Source organism: Rhinolophus sinicus, chromosome 15 (genome assembly GCF_057876585.1).
Source record: "Rhinolophus sinicus isolate RSI-liver-muscle chromosome 15, RSI-T2T, whole genome shotgun sequence".
Lineage (NCBI taxonomy): Eukaryota > Metazoa > Chordata > Mammalia > Chiroptera > Rhinolophidae > Rhinolophus > Rhinolophus sinicus.
Window position 1 is genome coordinate 65,062,785 of NC_142515.1, and position 24,363 is coordinate 65,087,147.

General features: G+C 38.4%; 1 protein-coding gene across 13 annotated transcripts in view; it reads left to right on the forward strand.

Moving 5' to 3' along the window:
• MARCHF8 (membrane associated ring-CH-type finger 8) overlaps positions 1-24,363 on the forward strand; it is a 134,136-nt gene that overhangs the window by 63,755 nt on the left and 46,018 nt on the right. The window contains exon 1 of one of the 13 annotated variants that reach the window (XM_088792148.1): positions 9,481-9,702. The exons of 11 other annotated variants lie outside the window; for them this stretch is intronic. Coding sequence is in view for 1 of the 2 variants with exons in the window: in XM_088792147.1 (XP_088648273.1) it covers positions 10,883-10,894 (12 nt within the window). In the remaining variant the exon portion in view is untranslated. Of the gene's footprint in view, positions 1-9,480; positions 9,703-10,565; positions 10,895-24,363 lie in introns of those variants that run through there. One more of the 13 variants, XM_088792147.1, reaches the window with a different exon arrangement.

Sequence of the window (24,363 nt, forward strand, 5' to 3'; positions counted from 1 at the left end):
CTGCGCAGGTCCACTTATATGCAGATTTTTTTTCAATAAGTACAGTTGGCTTATGTGAATTAAACAAAGTAGGAGGCAAATAATTTTTCAAATTTTCTGTCAGTAACCCTCTTGAAAATACAAAAACACCCAAATTTGTTTTCCTAATGCAGAGATTTCAAGAAATAATACTATTGTTAAAATATCCTGCGATAGTTGTTAGGTGGCTTTTATGTCTGATATCATCAATATGACCCCTTTATTTTACACAAATGAAGAAACAGATGCAAAGAGAAATGCCTTACCCATGGTCACTTGAATTTGTTATTTTGTTTCCGCTTAAAAATTACTTTCACGTGACTATAAATATATGGCACACATTTATTCTTTCATTTGTTTATGCATCAAGGAGATACTAACAGTGTATTATGTACTAGAAAGAATCCTGCCCTCAGGGATCCTGTATTCCCGCAGGGAAACATGGAGGAGCCATGTCACAGAGGCTTGGATGGCAGCCTCCCCATGGATTTCAACTGGAACTTTTTTGATCTGTGATGTGGCTAGTTGCGCTTTTGTTTTTGTTTATCCCATTTCTGCTTGGGATTTAGGTGTGCTTTTTCAGTTTTTGAATTTGAGGGCCCATGCCTTTCTTCACTTTTGGAAAATTATCACCCATTATTTCCTAAAATTGCCTCTCCCCCATTCTCTTCATTCTCCCTCTGGGATAACGTTCATTCTCTCTTCTGCTATGTTTTCTGTCTCTTTCTGTGTGCTGCACTCTGGGTGAGTTCTTCAGTATTCTCTTTCTATTCACTAACTCTCTCCTCAGCTGGGTTTAGCCCTGCCATTGAAATTTTAATTTTAATGTCTTCATTTTTTAATTGACATGTAGTTGACATACATTATCCCATGTATGAAGCATTATAGTGATGCAATATATATATACCTTATGAAATGTCCCCACAATAAGTCTGGTTATCATCTGTCATCATACGGTTATTACAATATTATTGACTATATTCCCTATGCTGTACATTACATCTCCATGACTTATTTATTTTATAACTGGAAGTTTGTACCTTTTAATCCTCTTCACCTATTTCGCCCTGCCTGCAACCCCTACCCACTCTGGTAACCATTAATTTCCTGTATCTGTGAGTCTGTTTCTATTTTGTTTTGCTTGTTTGTTTTGTTTTTTAGATTCCACGTGTAAGTGAAATCATACCGTATTTGTCTTTCTCTTTCTGCCTTATTTTACTTAGCATAATTTCCTCTAGATCCACCCATGTTGTCACAAATAGCAAGGTTTCATTCTTTTTTATTGTATGTATGTACCGTATCTTCTTTATCCATTTATCTATCAGTGGACACTTAGGTTACTTCTGTATCTGGGCTATTGTAAATAATGCTTCAATGAACATGGGGTGCATATATCTCTTCCAATTAGTGTTTTGGATTTCTTCGGATAAATATCCCAGAAGTGGAATTGTTAGATCGTATGATAGTTCTATTTTTAATTTTTAGAGGAACCTCCATACTGTTTTCCATAGTAGCTGTACTGATTTACAATTCCACCCACAGTGTCCGAGGGTTCCCTTTTCTCCACATCCTCACCAACACTTATTTTTTGTCTTTTTGGTAATAGCCATTCTAACAGATGTGAGGTGGCATCTCATTGTGGTTTTGATTTGCATTTCCCTGATGATTAGTGATGTAGAGCATCTTTTCATGTGTCTGTTGGCCATTTGTATGTCTTCCTTGGAAAATATATCCTCTGTCCATCTTTTAAATTGGGTTGTTTGTATTTTTGATGTAACGTTGTATAGTTCTTCATATATTTTGGATATTAACTGCACATCGGGTATGTGATTTGCAAATATCTTCTCCTATTCAGTAGGTTGCTTGTTCGTTTTGTTGATAGTTTCCTTCTCTGTGCAAAAACTTTTAGTTTGATATAATCCTGTACATGTTTTTATTTCATAAATTTTCATTTTTTTTCATAATTTTCTGTCTTTGCATTATGTTTTATTTTTCCTTTACCTCAGTTAACATAATAATTCAAGTTTTTTTCCTTTAGCTTTCGCCTCTTATTAATGCTCTGACTTTAAATTTTTCCTTGCTCATGGATCCTGGGGATTTTTCTTTGTTGCTTTTGATTTGGGCTATATATTAAAAATTATTTTGCTATGTTTTATCCAGTAGTGTTATGTGTTCGGAGATGGGAATGGGGTACTGTATTGTTTGCCACAGCTCAGCAGTTCCAGTTTCCCCAGTGTACTATGAATTGTGTGTATATGTATAAAAAGAATTGTGTTGTAAATATTACCTAAAACTCGAGGTATGAAAATTTCTCACATTTTTCAGTAATATGCTTGATGCATTTCCCTGTAGTAAGTGGAGGTGTGCAGTTGTTCATGAATCAATTATTCTCTTCACATGTGGCCATTTTTATAACATCCAAATAGGTGAAGTGGGGAGAATTCAGATGTATCTGAATCCCTAGAGAGAAATCTATCTAAGCTAGAGATAGATGTTTTGGAGTTGGTAGCATATAGACAGGAAAGGGGACCCTAGGAATAGATAAAATTGTCAGTTAGAATGAACAGCCTGATAAAAAAAAAAGGAGTGTGCCAGGACACTGATGCAGAGGAGTCACCGTTTCACAGATAGCCCTTCTCGTGGCAGCAGGTACCACATGCTGGCCGGTACTTTGGTTGCTTGCAGTATTTTGGAATAGTTTATGTCTTTCTTTCATGTCACTTTCGTGTAAGCAATGGAGTATCACCTTTCATTCAGTCATCCTAGTGCTGAGTTTGTGGGTTTTTTGTGTTTGCTTATGAAAACTCTGTTTATCCCATTCCAGAAGCCTGTCTTTTTTTAAACAGCAGGGAACTGTTGGAGTCACAGTATTTGGGTAATATGTAAGCAACTAGTAGTGGGTGTGGTGATAAGGAGTCTTGATGTCTTTGCTTTGGTTTTGAATTAGGTTTAGGCTGGTTAAGGCATAATGTTTGTGTATTATTAGCTGGGTAATCAGCACTTAGAAGCAGAGTCACACACCCAAATTGTGAAAGACATTCTCCACTGATTCATATTGTACCCGAGATTCACTGATGTCTGTTCCCTGAGAGCACAGGTCTTTTTTTCAGATTAGCTGTGTGACCTAGGATTCTGCTTACCAGCACGGTTCTGTGGTCACTCAGTGTCACCATCCTCCTTTCTTGGCCTCAGTGGCCCTCCTAAACCAAGCCACTGATAGCAGTTGTTACCCCAAATCTAACTCACAGGCACAGAGATTAGAATCTTCTACCAAGTGAACTAGTTTTCTTAGAAGTAATAATGGTACATTACAGGGAAATGTCCTTATTCTTAGGAAGTACCTACAGAAATAGTGAGGGGTAGTATGCATAATGTCTGCAACTTATTTTCAAATGGTTCATCCAGAAAAAGAAAAATAACAAGGAAAAATATATACGCGTGTGTGAATGTGTGTATGTGTGTGGGAGAGAGAGAGAGAGAGAGAGAGAGAGAGAGAGAGAGAGAGAGAAAGCAAATGTGGCAAATTTTGTAATGGTTGATGCATCTAGGTGTGAAAGATGTAGGGTATCCATTGTACTATTTTTTCAACTTTTCTGTGTATTTAAAATTTTTCAAAATAGAAAGTTTTGGGAAATAAAACAATATGCTGTTGTCTTATGTGAGTAAAGCCAGGGTTGCAGTAAACAGTAATAAACAGTAAATAATAATAAATAATGTAAAGGCCTGTAGTTACCTGGAATGCTTCTTAGGTATTGATACATTTTAAAATCTGATTCTAAATATTTTATATCTTAGGATTATGTGGCATTGGTTGATGTTTATACTCAGTTGCTGACATAAAAAGTTCTGTTTTTAAAATGTGGTTGTTGATCATTGATGATGTTCCTTACCCATGACATTACCAGAATATCCAAAATGAAAGCTGTGACTAAATAAGGTTTCCTTTATGTTGTATTTTAGGAGATTTTCTTCCTTTGTTTATTTAGGTAATTGCAAGTTGTGCTATCAAATATCCGTACTTTAGGTGTTCTCAAATGCATGGCTCACTCTGTGTCCCGTTGCCCTTTCTTCTCTGATGTATTAGGAATAGACTGCAAGCAGGCGTTCCCATGTCTTAGATGTGTGTGCAAACTTTCCAAAGGGCACGAAGCATTGGTAGACTTATGTGCATCTGTATTTGGATCCCTCCCCTTCCACGAGTACTTGAGCCTGAAACTTTTCCTGCCAGTTGTCCACCCGCATCTCCTCTCACAGGAGCTCTCCTTCTACTCTGAAGACAAACATACCGCTTAATTTTATTCTGTTTCATTGTATTAGGAATAAAAATCTCATGTCATCAAACAAAAGGACAATTGGAATTACTGGTTTTGGGAAATCTTTTAATAAGCAAGTCACTGTATACTTGCCTAGGTAGTGAATCTTTTTCTGTCTTATACAAACTGTATTTCTGAAGCTTCAGGACTAAGTTCTGTTGGCCGGTGAGCACGTACTGAATTCAGACCCACAGAGATTGTTAAAAGTGACTTCACCTCTTCCGTTCTTCAGCTACTATTCTTTTTTTGTTTTTTAATTAAAGTGTATTGGGGTGACAATTGTTAGTAAAGTTACGTAGATTTCAGGTGTACAATTCTGTATTACATCATCTATATCTCACATTCTGTGCTCACCACCCAGAGTCAGTTCTCCTTCCATCACCATATATTTGCTCCCCTTTACCCTCATCTACCACCCAGCTACTATTCTTCAGTGAAGAACTTTGGAGGGAGAAACGTTTGAGAGCTAAGCAAAATAAGTTTCAAGTGATAAAAATGGCTTTTAAAATGTCATTTAAAGATAAGCTAGTTTTTCAGCTCTCCTTAGTTCTTAGTTGCTAGAATGGGTCCTTAGCACCTTTGAACAGCTGAAGCAGTACCTGTTAGTGAAGACTATTGTTTTAGACATGATTTGGGTATTTTTCTGGACAATACAGTTTTTCAAGATATTCTAGGTAAAATATGAGGATAAAAATATTTTGTGACTTCTTTCAGATAAAAATATGTATCATTCAACAAAGTAGTTAATGACTTTTTATTGAATTATATCATGAAGTATTTATTCCAGTTATATTTAATCCTCATAAAATGTTTTGTATTTTCTACCTCCAATTAATAAAAAATGAAATTATATTCTTGCTGCCAGACTCATTTGCTTTAGCAACATAGTAATTGTAGTAGGTTTTGGTAATCTCTCCTCGGTATTTGCTTTACATCCTCTCATGTGGTAGAATGGAATTCATAGCCTAGATAAGTATTTAGAACATAACAAGGCACAGGATTGGGTTCCCTCTGAAACCTGGTGACGGGCTCAGGCCAGAATCCTACTTGACACATATTTTAGACCCTCCTCCATTGTGAGTCTTAAGTCTGACTGCTGTGACAAAACCACACATATCTTCCTTCATTTGTACTTTTTATCCTGGTCAACAATACTTCAGCATTGTTGTTTTCTAGCATTGAAGGAACTTGGTCTGATTATAATTTAGATTAACTATAATATATGTCAAGTACTCAAGGATTGCTTAAATGTTTAAGAATGTTACTATTGTGAATACTGTTTTCCCTTTATTTAAGTAGGTCCACCATAGGTATTTATAAGTTATCTTTCTAGTTTATATGTCCAATAAGGAATCCATTCTTCCTCTCCATTCTCCATTCTCTTGCTCCGTGGGTGGGTGGTAGTGGGTGGATATGTGAAAGAGAGAAAGAGAAACTAACGTCGTGTGTATCTCTGATGTGGCATTTATTTACGTCTATCATGTAGTTGTTACCTGTTAGTTGTTTACTTGTTTATACCCCATAATAGAGTATGAATTCCTTACTGGTAGGGATGATATTTTTGTTCATCAACATAAATCCCTTCCCTTGTAGCATATAGGATGGCAATATCCATGTTTAAATGAAGACATACTCAATCTTTTATAAATGGTAATTGTAATTTCTACTCAGATATTTATATTTTTGTTTCAAAAACAGGTCAAAAAAGTATAAGGTGGCAGTTGGAAAAACCTGGCAAAGGTTTTCTTGTACAGACTCCTGCCAGCACATTAGAGCCTTTGTAGATATGGGATCCCTGATGCTTCTGTTATAAAACTGGCAAGATCCCAGGTCCTCTGCCACGTACAGTGGTTTGAAAGCTAAGTCGTTTTAATTAGTGTATCACGCACACTTTATTAGAAGGATTCTGGTCTAGAACAGTGATATGAGACTGGTAGCTTTGGGAATGCTCTTGAATGTGGTATATAAGCGAGAAGAGGGCTCTCTAGGTGGGTAGCAAACTATCCCAGTGTCTGAAGGTGTGGTTTGCTGCTGGGCTGGGACCAGCAGACCAGGCCAGGACTGGCATTTCAGAGACAATGTGGAGGGGTTGGCTAGGTTTCCACAGGGTGCTTCCTTGAGCAATCTGTTAATCACTGAGGAAGTCCTAGGCTCCGGAAAGGCCCACAAAGCATATAGTAAAGATCAGAGCAAACCAAGGTCTCGTCCAGAGTATTGGGCAGCGTTGGAGGGAGCAGGTTTCAAGATCATGGGCAGCTTGAGTTCAGCAGGTCAGGGCCTTGAGAGCAGTGGGCTGGCAGAGAAAATCCATGGAGGGCATTTGACTGCAGGCGTCCAGGCAGGGACTCGGCATTTTCTCGCACTCTCTTCTGCATTTTGTGATCGTAGAATTGAAAGTGTTCAGGGCAGTCCAACTTTGATGCAGAGTTTTTATGAGCGTTGGAAGGACTTGCCTGACAACCATTACCTTGCCCTATTTCAGAATTCTTCCGAAGGCCTGGCCCTGGCCTTTCACCTCAGACACTCAGAAGGAATCAGAACTCTTTATGAGACACCTGGAAGATGGTGTGAGTCCATCGCCTGAGATAGCAGCTGCTCCTTGAGAAGTACCTCTACCAGTACATCTGCAGGCTTTAAGGGCTTCAGGAATGAGAAGTTCTGTCTGTGGGAATTTGAAACCCAGATCACAGACACCCTTGAAAAGAGGATGTAACAGATGACAGTAGTTGAGATACAATAAGAAACAAATTTCAGTTGTAATTTAAAATACAATGTATCCCTGGTTTAAACAGTGCGTGACAGTATATAAAAAGCAACAGATTGATGAGTAAGGTGATGATTGTTTTAAAATTGGAGAATTAGTTTATCACTTAGAATTAATGTATTACCCAGCAATCCCTTATGCTACTCTGATGGTTTGTCATGGAAAAAAATGTTGAGAACCCTTGTTTGTATTACATATTTAAGATGTGTTTACCCCAACTTCAGTCTGCTAAGGAGGGCATGGAAAATCTTCCCTTGCATAATTTTAGTTTCTTACAATAATTATAAGCACTTCTTATAGAAGAGGCTCTCCTCTTACATATGTTCATATTATTCTCAGAGTGGGGAGTGGAAGCAGGCCCTGAATAACACAGGGTGGAATTGTGCGTGTGTATAGTTGGTAAAAAAAGAGTCTGCATCACCTGGCTAAACGCTGATGGGTTCACCGTTCTGCCACCAGCTCCTGCTGCTCGGCGTGTCCATGGTGTGCCTTGTCGATGCCATCACTCTGCTGCTGCCGCCACCACGGTGCCAACCTGCCTGTCCTCCTTTTAGTTTGCTCTTACAATCCAGTGTTCTCATAGACATCCCAAGCCGAAGAATGAGGCTGACAGAAATAAGGATACCTTTTTTCCACAGAATGAATAGAATTGGCTGCCTTGGAAGGTGGCTGGAGAGCTCTCTATTCTGGGATCCCATAGGAGAAACAATAGAAGCTGCAATTTTATATGAAGAATAAGGCTCTGGATTAGGTTGGACCAGATGAGCTTTACGTCTCTGTTAATTCTGAGAATCACTGGTTTTTTTTTAAGATCGTAAGACAATAATCAGTTTGAAGTTCTATGTTAATTTAAAAAATATACATGCTAACATAAAAGGGCTTAATATTGTAAATAGATAGTACACAGGCCACCTGTTGGGATGCTTTCAGCTACAAGTAACAGAACATCAACCCAACCTGCCTTAAACAGTGAAATGTTTTACTAGGTCATGTAAAAGGCAGTCCACGTGAAAATGAGGAATGGGCTTGGGGTGGGAGCTGATCCAGCATATCAGAGACATTCTCAAGGACCCGGGTTCTTCATGTCTGTCTGCTCCACCATTCATGGTGTTTGCTTTATCTCAAGGCGGATTTCACCTAGCGTGGTAGGTAGGCAGTTGTCAGTAGCACTCAGGGTTTGTGCAGGGAGCAAGAGGAAGACGGGCTTATTTCTGTCTCTGAGGGGGGAGGTGTTTCCTAGATGCCTCCTGCAGAACTCAGGAGCCACAGGTGAGCTTTTGCCAGTAAGCCTGCTCCAGCGACAGGGGAAGGTCAGCATCCTGAGATAGGTGGTAACTCTGGGGAGAGGAAGACTGAAGAGAATTGGGGTTCGGTTGCGTAGGCGGAAGAACAACCAACAATATCCACTGTAGTCATTTTGCTACCATTTTGCCATCTATTATGCCAAAAGTCACTATTTTTAATGTGACTGATATGTCAGGTTTGTTTTTTTGTAAGTAGTGTGATTTCTGTTTTAAGATGGCAGAGTGAAGCCAAATTTCAAAATATGCATCCTTTTGTACCTAATGATATGAACAGCAAATGGATAAAAACTGGCAGATATATACCAACAGCAAATTCAAAGGAAAATAGCTGATGGTCAGTGAGAGAAATGAAGGTTTCCAAGACTTCAGATGCTCTATGAGAGAAAAGAATGAGGGACAAGATGCTGAAAACTGCCTAATGGCTGTGGCTGGAGAGTGGGTCCTGAGGGAGACTTGGGGATTCCAAGTGATCAGAAGCCCTTCCCTGAATGCTTCTCTCACGTGACAAAAGAAAGCATACTGGAGATCACTATTTTGGTATGTCTAGGCTGGAATAGAAGTAGATAAGAAAGGCAGACTAGTGATAAACCCTAGAGCTGGTTATCTTCGTCAGTAAACTGGGCGTTAGCAGAACACCTGTCAGAAGGGCACATCCATAGAGCAAGTGTCTTTGGAGAGCAGTAAGTGGAAGAAGGGGCACTTGGTGAGCTGCAGGGGCAGAGTTCCCTAATCGCTCACTTCCGGCTTGGTTGGAGGTAGGGAATGAATAGTCAGAATTTGGAGGAAAAGAAATTGACTGCAAAGGAGGAAGAGAGCAACCTGGGCTGAGTCTTTCTGATGGAAATAAAACCTCACAAGGATTTAGGGGATTAAAGAATGTTGAGGAGAAAAGACTGTCCTGAAAGAAGAGCAGAGGGAGGCAGCTGGTCGCCCCAATCCCTCTAAGCTGGTTCCCTCTCACTTTTTCACACTGCATGGACCTCCCTCCCTGCAATGCACGTGCACAAAGCTCCCAGCGTGCGACACACATAGACAAAGCTCCCAGCATAGACAAAGCTCCCAGCATAGACAAAGCTCCCAGTGTGTGACACGTGCACAAAGCTCCCAGCATGCAACACTAGCTCAGAGAGTAAGCTGGAACGGGAGGGTCCCCAGACGTCCCTGTGAAACCTGAGTGAATGAGAAGACATGGAGGCCTCTGCGCTCATGACTGCATGGAGACAGGACAATGCTTGCCCACGATGGATTCAGAACGTTTTGGAAGAAGTACTAATTGCTCTTCAAATCAGGAGAGAATTCCCAAGTAAGTTAAGTTATTAAGTAGTAAACTATAAATAACCTGAGTTTTATAAAACACAGGCTCAGAAATCATATAAGAAAATAACAGAATGAGGTGAATAGGGAAAATTACAGGGCCAAGGAGACATAAAGAACTGGTTTGCAGAACAAATACATTAGAAGCAGCTAGGAACAGAATAATAATGGCTGAAAAATTAATCATTGACAGCAGAAGGTTGAGATACAGTAAGTGCAGGAGAAAATGAAAAGGACTGAAGCAGGTAGAAATGACAGGTGTGGGACTGGCCTTCCTGGAGTGGAGCTGAGCCAGCGCAGTGTGAGCCTCTGTTGTTCAAGTTCCTTTTGGAATTATGTGTTTGGTTGCAGAGAATTAACTACTTTAGACATCACTCACTTGGAAATGTGTAAGCACTGACAGATTGGTGACAATGCGTGTTCGTGTTCTTCCTAGAAGACTACCAAGGAGATAAAGGTTTATTTACAGCCTGAGAGACCAGGAAAATCCCCCTTTGAAGCAGCTTGCTCCCTGGCATTGGTACTGAAAGCATCCCTCCCCCACCACACGATGCTTTTCTGTGCTTTGCAGGCACTGGTCTCTTGCTAAATGTAAACTGACCGCTCATCTCAGGGCCAGCACTTGGCTGCTTGTCCTGCAATCAGAAGCCACTTGGTAGGACGGGTTCTATGGAGGAAAAACTGTTGTCCTGTTAGACATCTGTGGTTAATCATTTACTTTTTGTGCATTTTTTAAATCTCTCAAGGAAGCTTGGGTGATAGGTTAGCATGAGAAAAGAGCAAATAGATCCACTAACATTTACTGTCACTGACTAGAAAACTGCACTTTTATTCCTAGCCTGCCAGCAAGTGTGGGTTAGAGTTTTTACATTGCAAATTGCAGTGGGGAGCACGCATACAGCAGAAAGCGGTTGCTGCATTGTACTAGTCATGAATTATTCATTCGCCACCTAGTTCCTTGGAAATCAGCTGGAGGAAGTAGTAGTCAGTCCAGTTTGATCACAGCACTGGCACACTGAGGGCTCCAGCAGCCTCTGCGAGCCAGCCCTGCAGGTGTGCTTCTGCTGGCTGCTGGGAGCAGCCGCAGCTTGCAGGCTGAACCCAGGAACATGCGCTCACAGGGGAGGGCTGCACTGAGGACGCACGTCCGCATCGCATCTTGACAGGAAATGAAGCTTCAGGTAGGAGAAGTGTCTGGTCAGCAGAGGTCTGATTCTCATCGATTTTAAGATGCCATTAGGCCTCGTGGAACAAATAGAGAGAACCCGAGTTTGTCAAGGGCGTCTCAGTATTAAGGTTTTCAGCCAGAGAAGCTTAGCACTTTAATTCCATTTTCAAGGATGTACTTTGTTTCTAACAAAACTGATTGTGAAAAGTATTCTTCAGCCAAATAAGCATTTCAGTATATAAATTACAGCATTTTTTCATGATATCCTCCTACTGCTGGTGTAAAAAAAAAAGAAATCTTTTTTATTGACATAATATTGCCAATATAATTTTAAATCATGGAATTATGGGTTTGGAAAAATCCTGACAAAGACAATTTATAATTGGAATGAGCACAACCTCAGGCTCCCTTTTATATTCTAGAGGAAGTATTGTTTTCACAAGGCACCTTGGCTCTTTCTGCTGGAATATTCATTCTGGAAAGATATTTTAGCTCTTTGTAGGATGGACAATGTGTAAAAGATGGAACAGTAACAAAGGGCCTTTGTTCTGTTGGTATTATTTATCGTGTGTGTGTGTGTGTATCTAAGTCAGGCATGTAATTTCATTTGGCAGGGACATCTTAATGTTGCCATTTGCATGTCTGTCTTATTTTGTTGGATGCTGTCTTTGTGAGACTAAGAGATGCTTTTGAGCTGTAGGGACAAAAAATGGAAAGATGAAAAGAATCAGCCTCAAGGGATCTGGGCCAGATTGAATATATGTATTTCATCAGGAAATAATTACAGTTTTGAAGCTCTTAAGTAAAAACAAACATTCCTTGAACACGTACATGCAGAGCTCTGAGATAGTCCTGGAAGACTGATAATCCCCTATAACATTTTCTTAAGATCCACAGGAGAAGCCACTTTTGTTTGTTCACTCATCATTCTCAAAGGCCTAGAACAGTACCTGTCCATAGTAGGTGCTCAATAAACGTATTTCCTGAATGAGTACAATCTATACTAAAAAAAATTGAAGTCTTTCTGCAAAGGTTACTTGCTTATACAGCACTATAGGGAGTAGTTACAGTGTTATAATTTTTATAACTTTTATAACAAATGTGTTGATTTGTATTGATAAAGATTTTTCAGCTAACTGGATCTATAAAGTATTATAAAATGGCAGAAATTAAAATCTGTTCATTTTACTGTTTATATAATTAAGGTTTTTAAAGACCTTTACTTTTTTTTTTCAGCATAACTTTATTTCATATTCAAAAATGAAAATGGCTTAATGGAAAGTGCATTTTAAAAAGATTGTATTCATCAGTACATTACTAGGTAAATTGTCATTCTAATCATACCATGTTACATGTAACATTTCATAAAGCATTTAATTTATTAGTCTATGTAGAAGGGTTTTTGGAATTACAAACCCATTTATTCATAACTTCACAGGTAGGTTTGAAACCACAATGTGTGTAGTGCTGAGGACCCAAAGAGGTCGTATCTGGTAACTTCTCTTCCTACCCACAAGTTCACTCTATAAAGAACAAAGTGAAATCTAGAGATTACAGATGAATGGCCCAAAAGCAGATGGTTTGCTGTTAGGTCTGATGCTTACTTGTCGTGTGTATTTTCTAGTTGTTTGTTACTTCATTATTACCACATTAAAGCTGAAAAAAAAGAAGCAGATAATAACATTACTATTTGGACTGTATTGTTTTAGTGAAAAACAACTATTGATGCACTTTGTATTACTTTAAATAAATTGCCATAGTCCATTTGTTGAAATATAGTTGTATAAATTGTAGGCATTCCCTCTAATTTCTGTTTTTTCCCTGAGTTAAAATTGTAGTAACTAAATGTTATTTCAAATTTTATTTCAAATTGGAACTTGTAAAACGATATTTTTGTGCCATTTTTTTGCTCTTCCTTAAAACTACGTGAGATTTGCTTTTATTTGTGAGATAGATGTAGATTATTTCGTAATTTTTCTGAATCTTTTTTACCGACTGGACAATGGGTTACCATAACAAAATGGTGTGTGTGCTTGTATGTAGACAGAGATCTCTCTTTCTCTCTTTTCTCATAAGGCCTACCAGTGGGGTCCTCAGACCCTACCCTAATGAGCTCATTTAACCTTAATTACTTCCTAAAGCCCTCTCTCCAAATACAGTGACATTGGGGGTTAGGGCTTCAACATAGGAATTTTGGGGGTGAGACAGTTCAGTCCATATCACTGACCAAGGCAATATTTTCTAAAGTAAGATTTCTAGTAAGTTTTTTTGCTTCATCTTTTTTCAATCAAATAAAATTTTAAACAATTCAAACATAAAGCTCCAAGCTATATAAAGCATCTGTAAATGGAATAATTTTAGTTTTTAACCTTCCTGTGTTAAAATTTATTTAAAATGTGAGACACTGTACTACTCCCGCCTATCTTCTCCATACCCTCCCTCCTCAAATCAAGATTATATGAATGTTCAGTCTGCCCTCCCCAGAATCAGTGGTTACACAGGTAGGGTCCAGTTAGAATTTTCCCAGGGGATAGCATAGGCCTGAAATCTGTGTTTGAATTCCAAGTCTACCATTTGCTAGCTGGGGGTCTTGGGAAATAACTGAATTTCTCCGAGTCTAGGTTTCTCCATTTTACAAATGGTGATTACACTTTCTTTGAGGGAGTGGCTAGTTGGCTGTCCAAATCCGTGTATTAAAATATCATTTTCATAGCCAACAAACACATGAAAAGATGCTCAACATCATTAATCGTTAGGGAAATACAAATCAAAATTACAATGCGATACCAATTCATACCCACTAAGATGGAAAATAACAAGTGTTGGTGAGGGCATGGAGAAATTGGGAGCCTCATGCATTGCTGGTGGGATGTGAATGGTGCAGCTGCTGTAGAAAACAGTTTAGTGGTTCCTCAATAAGTTAAACATCGAACTACCATATGACCTAGCAATTCCACGTGTAAGTATATGCTCCAAAGTATTAAAAACTGGTGTTCAAGCAAAGCATGAACGTTCATCACAGCACTATTCATGGTAGCCAGAAGGTGCAGACAAGCCAGACGTCTGTCAGCAGATAAATGGATAAGCAAAATGTGATACATTCATCTAATAGAATATGACTCAGCCACAGAAAGAATGAAGTACTGACACGTGCTGATACAAGCATCAGTGGACCTTGAAAACATTGTGTTAAGTGAAGGAAGCCAGACACAAAAGGCCACATTTTGTATGATTCCATTTATATGAAATATGGAGACAGAAGACAGGATTTGTGTTTGCCAGGGACTTGGCAGAGTGGAATGGGGATGACTGCTAATGGGTCTGGGGTTTCATTTTAGGATAATGAAAATGTTCTGGAAGTAGATTGTAATGATGGTTGCACAACATTGTAGGTGTACTAAATGTACACTTTAAAATGGTTAATGGTTGAAACAGTAAGTTTTATGTATGTTTTACCACAAGAAAAAAAAAGACGGGAAAAAAAACAGAAAAAAGTATATTTTCAGGAAAAGGTAAAACCATGATCCCTATGAACATATTTTAAGGAATTTATTTTACTCGTGATATGAGAGAACTAGGCAGATGTTTAACTAGTTCAAGGGAAAAGTTAAAACAGCACCAATTTATGTAGACTAAAGGACTCTTGAGACAATTGCAAATGGAGACAAAACTTTTTTTATAGGGGGTTGTGGCAGGGGGTCTGGGGGTGGCCCAGTGGAAGTCAGGCAGTTAACAATCACTCTCAGGCAGGACGTCATTTACGGAGCTATCAAGTACCTACAGTAGACAAAAAATTGCAAATAGCTCGTACTTTTCCGTTGAAACTCAACATTTTTCCCCCTATAGGCTTTCTCTTTGATCAAAAATAATCTCATAGAAAAATTATTCTTGATCACAAAATAAGATCATTTTAGATTATTAGCCTGATGATTTACATGTGCATAACAAGAATGTTAATTGCCCTTATGGACCTTCTTCTTAAGTTTGCTTTGCTGAAAGTTTTTATAAGGAATCTCAGGTTGGATTTTTTAAAGCCTCTTATTATTTGTGGTAAATTTAGGAAGCCATGCTGAGAACTTGCTATCAGATTTCACCTGTAGTACCTGTAAGGATTCCTTCAAATTTTAAGTTTTGGGGGCCTGCCAAGAAGTGGCTTTCCTTACTTGACTGTAAGGCTAGGAATCTTTTATGCCAGTTTTCCCAAGAAAGCTTTGCAAGCATGGCTCTGAAAAGTTAATCTGAGTTCTTTAAAAGTATCTGGTCATATCTTTTAATGAGCCCCATTCTCAAATGTGAGCTTGGTTACAAAACCAATGTTTCTAATACATACTAGTAAAAAGAAGACATATTCTTTGAACCTGTGCAGATAACTTTATTGCTATGAAATAAGAATATTCAGTAAGAGTTTCCAAATTCTGGAGGGCCCACTCAGAGAGAATAAGATACCGTTTACAAGGGTTGCATTTCAGTTTACAAAAGCAGAGTGTACTGTTGTTGTGAGTTACAGATAGTTTTAAGAGGTGAGAGGAAGGTCTTCTTTATATATATGCCAAGTAAAACCTGTAATCATTTCTCATTTAGCTTTCTTTAATGAATTCTTACTCCGTTGAGGCTGGGATTAGCAGATGAATCCATCTGCTTCATAAGAGTCCTGGAAGTCCTGACCTAATCCTAACCCTGGTCTCAGAGGTGTTCAGATGGCACCATCAGAAACCTGTACCCCAAAGTACCTGGCATAGTCCTTTCCCACGAGGCTCTGACACAGCCCTCTGACCTGTAGCTGACTGCAAAAGCTTTCAGGGAAGCATCAGGCTAAAACAAAATATCTGTAGATGACCAAAGACTCAATATGGCTGTGATTAATTTATTAGTGATAGTGTTATCAAACCAAAATCCGTGTGCCTGACATTTCGAAATGCCAAAACTCAAAACGTCAGAGTTTGGAATAAGGAAAAGTTATTATCAAAGAACGTGCCAACCAAGAAGATGGGAGACCCAATGGTGCCTCAGATCCATCTTACTTGCTGGATTAGGTTAGGAGTTTTAAGGGGCCAGGGGAACCGGTATGCAGAAATGCTGGTGGGGCAAGTTTAATTGGAGGACCTTGAACTTGGCCATTTATGGTAAAGGGGCGTTAACACTGGGTCTTCCTGGACAAGGACCCTTGGCTTCTGAAAGGGATCTGGTGTTCAAGTTCCGGTTATGTTCTGGTCCTTTGGTTCTGGAGTGGGTGGGGGAGGCGGGGGTTAGACTTTGATTCCGGGTGTAGCTGGAGGTCAGAGTTCTCTCCTCTGCACGTGTCTTGGCTGCGTGACTTGTAGTTTTGGTCTGTTGTCTCTGAAAAACAATTCATTATCTCATTAAACAGGATAGGACCATTTTGAGCTGGTTCTGAGGTTACAACAATTTTTAAAAATGGAAGATCTGATGAGAGTTTATTTCATGAAAAACGTAACTGACAAAGAGAAATTTGGTGGTTTCTGTAACATGCAAAACAAGATAATAATGTGAAGCCAAAAAGAGTTTTAGACAAAATAATTATAAGAATTAACTCTGTATTCAAGGAATGCAATGAGCATTACATTTGATTTATAAAAATGAATGAGCATAAACTTAACAGAAAAACATAAACTGAACAGAAAAAATCTTGAGATATAATAATCATGAGACATACAGGTACCATTGTATATACCCGGAACATATCAGAACTATCAAATAAAGTCAGCCAGCAAGTCTGGAGTAGTTCCTAAACTTCTGTATTGTAATGAAACTGTAATAAGTGACATGAATCCCCAGTTGAAAACCATTGACCTAGAAGATGTTAGATTCAAATTTAAAAAGTAAAGTTGTGACTAAGTTAACATTTTTTAAAAAGTAAACAGGACTCATGACCGATAATGACTACAGAGTAGCATCAGGCCTCTGAGAAGTAGAAATGTATCATGACAGTGAGGGTACTGACTTATGTCTTCTCGTTTCATAACTCTTCCCATGCAGTTTATCAAGAGTAACAAATCAAGTCAGCCTAGTTATTTCAAGTACCTCTCCTAGTTATTTCAAGTACCTCTCCTTTTACAGAATGAAAATATAAATCTTTGTGATTTTTTTAGGGCCTTCTGGGAAATCTCAAAGACACTTTTAACTGCAAAAGCTATCCCGAAATGTTCATTTTATTTTACATTTAGATTTGATTTTGTGAAGACAAGAACTAGAAGTTGTCAAGAGATTTGAACACTTAAGATAGAAATTGTATTAATATTTGACTTCATTTTTTAAGTGACAACTAGACATTTGAAAATAAACATAGAAAGTAACATGATTGTAAAGAATTTAGCTCTTTCATCAATGAGGAACCTTTATTTTCTAAATTAAGGACATAATAAAGGCAACATAAAACACACAGAAAATTAATCCAATAAAGCAGAATCTTTGTTACCTAGGGAGATGCAGAGAAAGTGAGAGTAATCTTATAGCCTCATACTGAGCATGCACCAGTCATTTAAGCAGAGAAAACAAAATTCTAGTTTTGCATCAGTGTAGTATTTGGTACTAAAGAAACTACAAGCTTTTTTATAAAACCTTATTAATTAACCCATCAAAACTGAGCCAGCTTTGGCCAAAGCAAATAAAATTTCCTTTCCTTAAATCTTCTACAGCTTTCTTGTTTTCTCCTTCACAAACCTTTTTCTCATTCTGGAATAACCAGCCCTTTTATTTGAGGACAAAACTATTTTTTTCCCCCTTTAGTAAACAAAGCTCATCTCACTGCTGATACACAGAAAGTTGTATCTTTCCTTCACCATTGCTTCTAGTAGTCTCATTTTCATACATCAGTTATAAAGTAACACAGAGAGCATTAGGGAATGGATGATTGTGGTCACACACCACCATTTCAGCAGACTAGCAGACTAACACAACTTTTTGTAGCTGCACCTACCCTTGTACAAGTCTTACAGTGGCATAAAATGAGTATGTTTTTAACAGATTAACAGATCCAAAGACACAGACTCTTGGTAGCATATAGAAATAAGAAACAAAAGTATATACATTTAAAATTATGCTTACTAATAAATGTTTTAGTGTTCTGTCTTACTTAGAAACCGTCTAGGCATCCACTGAATATCCATTAATTAATTTGAATTATAAAAGTTTTTAAGTTACCTACAGATCTTGGAACTTTATCTTCAAGCTGACATAGTATGAGACATATTTACTGTTGAAATACAAGTTTATCAGAATAATGAATGGGAATGGTTAAACCAGTTTAGATTTTTCATAACTTTAAATAGAGTAATGCTAGTTTACTTAATCAAAAAACTTAGGAAAGACATACCCAAATAGAATAAAAATCTATGCTTATTTTGTACTTAACTCTTATAAATCAGAGAAGGCATAGGTATTTTTATTATACTATAGATAATTAAACCGATCTTATTTGCCAAAGATTTGCCTAAATTATGTTAATCTGATTTCTTAAGACATGTCTGAATTGGTTTCTGTAGGGATATTTTTAAAATCTAGTACACTATGTTAGAATTTCAGCTTCTTTATTTTCTAGGAATTTTAGGAATATTCTATTTATATAGGGGATTATCTCTGTAAATCAATTAGAATAGACTCATTTAAGAGATTTTATAATCTAATGAATTTCATAATACAATTCATTAATACCATGCCAAGTCAGAAAAATATTACATCCTCACGCATTGAAAGGCAAAACCTTTCTGAATTACAGACACATAGACGTGCAGACACAGATAGCTTCAATTCTAAAATTTCAGCCGTTGGTTAAGAGTAAACACAGGATTACAAAACTCATCGGTCCATATCAAAGAGCTATTTTTTCCCATTGGATTTGAGTTCTTAATTGATTTGCTCAGGACAAGCAGACAAACAGAAAAGACTAACAAACCAGATTATCTGTAGTCTCTCAGCCATTAACCCATTTACAGAAAATACAGAGGCTATAAAAATGGTGAGACCAAAAAACCAAATTCTCAATGTAGAATTATTTATTGGAGGTGAAAAAAAAAAGAAAAGAATTTAGTAGAGAGCAAAAATTCTCCTTCCAAGCAGATCCCAATTTCCCAGCCAGAAGATTTGAGTAGGATAGAACCATGTGGTTTGAATAGACTAGCTCTAAGAGGTGGCTCTGCTTGGTTTAAAACAATGTTCTGTCCTTCCACCAATCTCTATGGTAAGTAAGGATTAGGGGCAGAATGTTGCTATTAATAGGATATAGCAGTTGCCTGGCTCAGACAGTGGCATTAGCTGCCACTAGTCCTCCACTGAGGAAAACACCCCTTCACAAGCCAATACTAGTGATAATAACTAGGGAGTTGCGACTAGCAAACCCTAATGTGTAGAACTGACCAAATGGATATAAGTGGGGATAGACAGACAGTCTCTTGTCTAGTGATTGTTTTAGGCCAGTCAGAACCAACCCCTAGAGCTGGAAGTGGGGCTTAATCCTGCTGAAAAGGGCAACCCTGGGAAACTCAGAGCTTTGTGCACAGGGAAAGGAGAGAATGTGTCTTGGAGTCTGATTTGTGAAATGTGAGAGTGAGCTCTGGACGGAGCCCTGGAGGCCAGTCTCCGGCCCTGGGCTGTCAGGTTGGTAGTCCTTGGTAAGCCATTGTGAGCACCTTGTGTTGGGTCGTATGCCAACCAAAACTAGCATTACAGGACTTGTTAGGAAGACTTCAGGATATTAGATTGTATTGTGCACACCTTGCAGTCTGTACTAAGAGCCTATGAAAAAAGAGATTAACTAATCCCGAAACCTCCTGTCTAAATGGGAGAGAGGGAAAATGTGGCTTTGCTAAGAAAAATCTCAGTTTTTGTAATCCAGGGACCCAGAGCTTTGTAGAATTGGAATAACCAAATTATTTGCTCCAAGGTTAGGTTAGTTTGTGCAAAGGCACGAAGGCCCAGGGATATAGTAGGGGGTATGAGTGGGCCTGTGACAGCCGGCCACCTTCCTCTCCACCCCTGAATTTCCCGGGGACCTGTGGTTAGGTCCCCATCTGCCCGACAGAGGGGCAGTCATTTCTCACTGTGGACATGACCTGGCATCCAGGACAAGTTCAGGAGGCAGTGTTTGATGCCCCTTGCCTGGGGCTGTAAGCAGCTAAATAGGGGCTGTATGTGTAGAGCCTAGTAAATTGATGCCAAGAGACAGAAGTGCCAAGACTTAAAGATGAAACTGTCTAGGAGTCCAAGGAATTGACCAGAAGCAAATAAACATACTGATAAGTGGAGATCCCAAGCTAACATAAGACAAAGATGGCCAGTTGAAAGCAAGTATTAGGACTTCCTAATATTCCCCCTTTGCGGAAAATTCCAAATAAATATTAAACTTGGGGTTTTCTTGTACTCTCGTTCCCAAATCAAGCTCTGTGAGCTAAATGGAACAAATCCTATTCCACACTCAGAAATTCCTTTCCATTATTCTGTAGTTCATTGGATGAAACTGTGAGGTTGGCTATGAGAATGTGGATTTTTTTTTATTCAGTGGGATTTGAGTGAATCCCAAGAAGGTGTGTATAGTGCTGTGCACTTCTGAGGAGGGTTCCCAGCACCATTCCTCAGAGCATAACAGGAGAAAAATCAGACCACTAAAAGAATGTTTCATTTAGCTTCATTGGTAGTGAAATGGCCTTTTTATGACATGATGGCACTTATTTTTACTGCCCTAATTTGACAGAGTAAAAGTTAGCATTCTTATGTCCACTCCCAAATGTTTTTTGAAATTCGATTAGTCCATGAAATCCAAAAGTCTAGGAGTCACTGATTTAGGGACTATAGTAATAGTATACCCTTCAGATTTGCAAAAACCCTAGCAGCCTAACTACCAACGTTCAGGAATCTATTCTTCTGCATCCATGACAGACAGTTGTCAACATCTGCTTGGATATCTGGGGATGGAAAGCTAGGCAGTCCTTTGCGTTTCTTTTCTTAACATTACTCTTTCTTTTTTAGATGCACTTTCTAGGAAGTCCCTTTGCATTTCAAGTCACAGGCTGTGCTCCATTTTTTTCCGTGTGTGGTATGTTTTAAAAAAACAAATATTTAGTCTTTGTCACCTGTTCCTGGCACAGAGCTTCTAAAATTGGAATTTCCTGAGTTCTGGGAGTATCTTTTTTTATTCATAATGAGCCCCTTTCATAAAATCTGAGTCTATGCTAATGAGATGACTCTTGGGGGCCCCTAGAAACCTTCAGAATGGGGGCTGGTCACCAGAAAAACCAACCATGTGAATAAAAGGGTGGTACTTTCAGTTCTACCGTATTTTCCCGAAAATAAGACCGGGTCTTATATTAATTTTTGCTCTAAAAGATGTATTAGGGCGTATTTTCAGGGGATGTCTTATTTTGTCATGTACAACAGTCTACATTTATTCAAATACAGTCATGTCATCTTCTGGAACATTGTCATAACATACTAAATGCATCCGTCTGGCTGATGATCTTAACTGGGGCTTATTTTCAGGGTAGGTCTTATTTTCGGGGAAACACGGTTTTCCCTCACCTCCAGGGAGTGAAGAGGGAGAGGCTGGGGATTGAGTGTAGTCTCAGTGGCCAATGATTTGATCAGTCATGCCTATGTAATGAAACCATGATTAAAATATCCTAAGCAACAGGAGCGGGGGCCCATCCCACAGAAGCTCTCGCCCTCAGGATGTAAGTGCATGTCCCCACAGCACTCACTCAGCCTTCCCTCCCCCAGCCCTTGGCTACCACTCATCTGCTTTCTAACTCTATACTTTTATCTCAACGTTTTATATTAATGAATCATGTAATATGTAACCTTTCGTATCTGCCTTCTTCACTTAGAATAATGTTTTCAAATAATAAAATTGCAGACTGTATCAATAATTAATTACTTTTTATGACTGAATAATGTTCCCATTATAAGGGTGTACCACATTTTGTTTATCAATTTATTCATTGATGGACTGCCTTTGGGATGGTTTTCATATTTTGGATATTTTGACTTTGTTTCCATGGTATTTCTTTTTTCCCTGTTTTTTTTAACCCACCTATATCATTGAAATGAATTTCTTATAGACAGCATATAAGTGGGTTATTTTTTTAAAATAATTCTACACACCTGTTTTTCACTTGTGTTTACGTGTACACTTAATGTAATTATTGCATGTTTATTTTGGTTTTGACTATATCTCTTTGTATTTTTTAAGGTATTATAGAATACATAATTTTCAATCTGTTTAGAGTCAATATTTTGCTACTTCATTTGGAATGTAGAAACTTTACCACAGTGTGGAAAACATACCATAACATTCACCTTCCCCCTTTATGTTATATATTACATCTACATACTTTGAAAACCTTTCAGAGTGTTTTTTTTTTTTTTTTTTTTTTTTTTTTTTGCTTTCAACTATCAAACATGTTTTAAAGCAATAAAGATGAGAATAATAGTCAATTGTTTTTACCCAATTATTTAGCCTTTCTGTTGCCCTTCCTTTGTTACTGATATTCCTTATTTTCTTCTGGTATCATTTTCTCCTATATGAAGGACTTCCCTTTACCAGTTATCTTAGAGTAGATATGTTGGCCAGAAATCCTCTTGTTCTTCACTGTCAGTGTCTTCATTTCCCCTTCATTCCTGAAGGATATTTTCACAAGATACCCTATTCTGAGTAAAAAATTTCCTGTCAGCATTTGAATTCTTCCTGAATGCCGTGATTTCAGATGAGCAGTCCAGTCATTTGAGTCATTGGTTCACTAGGTGATGTGTTTTTCTCTGGCTGCTGTCAAGATTTCTTCTTTGCCTTTAATTTTCAGCAATTTGATTATGACACGTGTGGGCATGGATTTCTTTTAGTTTATCCTGTTTGGAATTCAGCTTCTTTAGTTTGTACACTTTATGTCCTTTTCCAAGCTAGGAAATTTTAGCAAGTATTTCTTCAAGTATTTTTCAGCATTGTACTCTTTCTCCTTTACTTTTTGGATTCCAGTGGCATGACTCTTAGGCCATTTGTTTTTGCTTCCCAGGTCCATGAGATTCTGGCCATATTTTTAAAAAATCTCTTTTTCTCTCTGTTGTTTAGATAGAATAGTTTATATTTTTCTATTAAAGATGGAAAGGGACCACAGGTTAAACCTGACAAGGTCAGGAGACTGAAAATAACCACGTAAGATGGCGTGAACATAAAAACATTCATAACTAAGGTGGGCGCTGGTGGGAAGTCACATCTTTAGCCTAAAGCTTCCTTCATATAGTCAATCTTCACCTTAAGTGAGGCTGTCTGTTGTCTTTTTGCACCTTAGGTGACATCCTTGGAAACTCAGTAATCGCTTTTCCCAGACCAGAGCAGGAAAGTATAGAACCCCCATTATTCTTGTCCCTTGATTAACACCTATATGTGAACTATTAACTAGCCTGTACCCACCTATGTGAAAGAAGTACCTCTCTTGTTATATTAGTGTCATCATGTCATCCTTTATTTTTAACCTGTTTGTATTTATATGTTTAAAGTATTTTTCTTATAGGCAGCATATAGTTACTCTCTTGCTTTTATATCCAGTCTGAAAACCTCTGTCTTTTAATTAGTGTTTAAATCACACACACAAACATGCACATATATGTTACACATATACACATGTAGGTGTATAATAGTTAATTTTGTATATTATGAGATAATTGTACATTCATGTTAAATTGGTTCTGGTACCAGTTCCAATGTGGATGTGGGATGGGGTTCCCCACCCAGTACCACGCAATTCTTGGACCACCAGAGTGTCTGACAATTCAACTCAATTCTGACACTGTCAGATTCCAAAGGTTAAGGGTTCAGTCCTACATGACTGTCCCCACCCCGTCAGACACCAGTTGCAAGCCTACGCTGTTATCTGTGTTCTGGCTGACTGACTGGCTGTAAATCAGAGGTTCCCACAACCCCCTCCTTGGTTTCGATTAATTTGCTAGAGTGGCTCAGAGAACTCAGAGAAACATTGTGCTTACGAGATCACCAGTTTATTGTAACTGGATATAACTCACGAATAGCTGCATAGGGCAAGGTGTGGGGGAAGGGTGCGGAGCTTTAGCTTGCCTGTCCTCTCCAGGTAGTCACTTTCCCCACACCTCCATGTGTTCACCAACCTGGAAGCTTTCCAAACTCTGCTGTTTTGGGTTTTTATGTAGATTTCATTTACTAGGCATCATTGATTAAATCATCCACGTTGGCAATTGATTCAACCTCCAGCCCCTCCCCCCTCTTGGGAGGTTAGAAGGTGGGACTGAAAGTTCCAACCCTCTAATCACATGGTTGGTTCCAGGGCAATCAGCACCCATACTTAGGTGCTTTCCAAAAGTCACCTCATTAACATAACAAAAGGTACGTTTATCACTCTCAACAGTAAATGGCAAGGATTTTGGAAGCTTTGAGCTAGGACAGAGACCAAATTCATACATATACTGGGGGTACCAAAAAAATGTATACAAATGGACACTTTGTTC